General features: G+C 49.3%; 1 protein-coding gene across 1 annotated transcript; it reads left to right on the forward strand.

Moving 5' to 3' along the window:
• LOC110034537 (epoxide hydrolase A-like) lies at positions 1-803 on the forward strand (the record flags this gene model as incomplete). Its single annotated transcript, XM_020738790.1, has 3 exons — positions 1-237; positions 355-537; positions 633-803. Coding segments are annotated over exons 1-3 (591 nt in total), but the record flags the coding sequence as incomplete, so codon positions are not given.
• Between the last annotated feature and the right edge of the window lie 3 nt (positions 804-806).

Here is an 806-nt window from a genome sequence, read left to right on the forward strand (position 1 = left end):
ATGCATGTAGCAGAGAAGGGAGAGGGGCCGGTGGTGCTCTTCCTTCACGGGTTCCCGGAGCTCTGGTATTCATGGACCCACCAGATACTCTCCCTCGCCGCCCGTGGTTACCATGCCGTCGCCCCCGACCTCCGCGGCTATGGCGACACCGAAGCGCCGACCGACATGGCCGCATACTCTATCTTCCATATCGTCGGAGATGTTGTTGCCCTCATCGCTTCGCTCGGCCAGGAACAGGTATCAGAACCTTCAACCCCTTCCCTTCTCCCCCCTCCCCTATCCATCTTCGAAATTCAATTTTTTTTGGGAATGGATAATGAGAAAAGTGTTGTATTAATGAAAAGAACATTGAAGGTCTTTGTGGTGGGGCACGACTGGGGAGCTATTGTGGCGTGGAATCTGTGCGCTTTCAGGCCGGACAAAGTTGAGGCTCTAGTCAACTTGAGCGTCCCCTTCTTTCCTAGAAAACAGGCTCTGTGGCGCACCGACACTTTGAGGGCCATGTACGGCGACGATTTCTATGTTTGTCGATTTCAGGTGCAGCTACCTGTTTACTCTTCTGTGCTCTCATGATTGAAGAAAAATAAAAAAATTGTCTTTTGATACAAGTGGAGCATATAATTGTGATTCAGGAAGCTGGAGAAGTGGAAGCTCAATTAGCCGAAATTGATACAGCGCAGTTCTTGAAGGGTTTGTTAGCCTCCCGCGATTCAAGCCCTTTTCTCATACCAAAAGATGACAGCTTTAAAGAAAGATTTAGTAAAGAAATCCCGTTGCCTGCTTGGCTTTCTGAAGCTGATATCGAC

The sequence above is a fragment of the Phalaenopsis equestris genome, unplaced genomic scaffold (assembly GCF_001263595.1).
Source record: "Phalaenopsis equestris unplaced genomic scaffold, ASM126359v1 Scaffold189838, whole genome shotgun sequence".
Classification (NCBI taxonomy): Eukaryota; Viridiplantae; Streptophyta; class Magnoliopsida; order Asparagales; family Orchidaceae; genus Phalaenopsis; species Phalaenopsis equestris.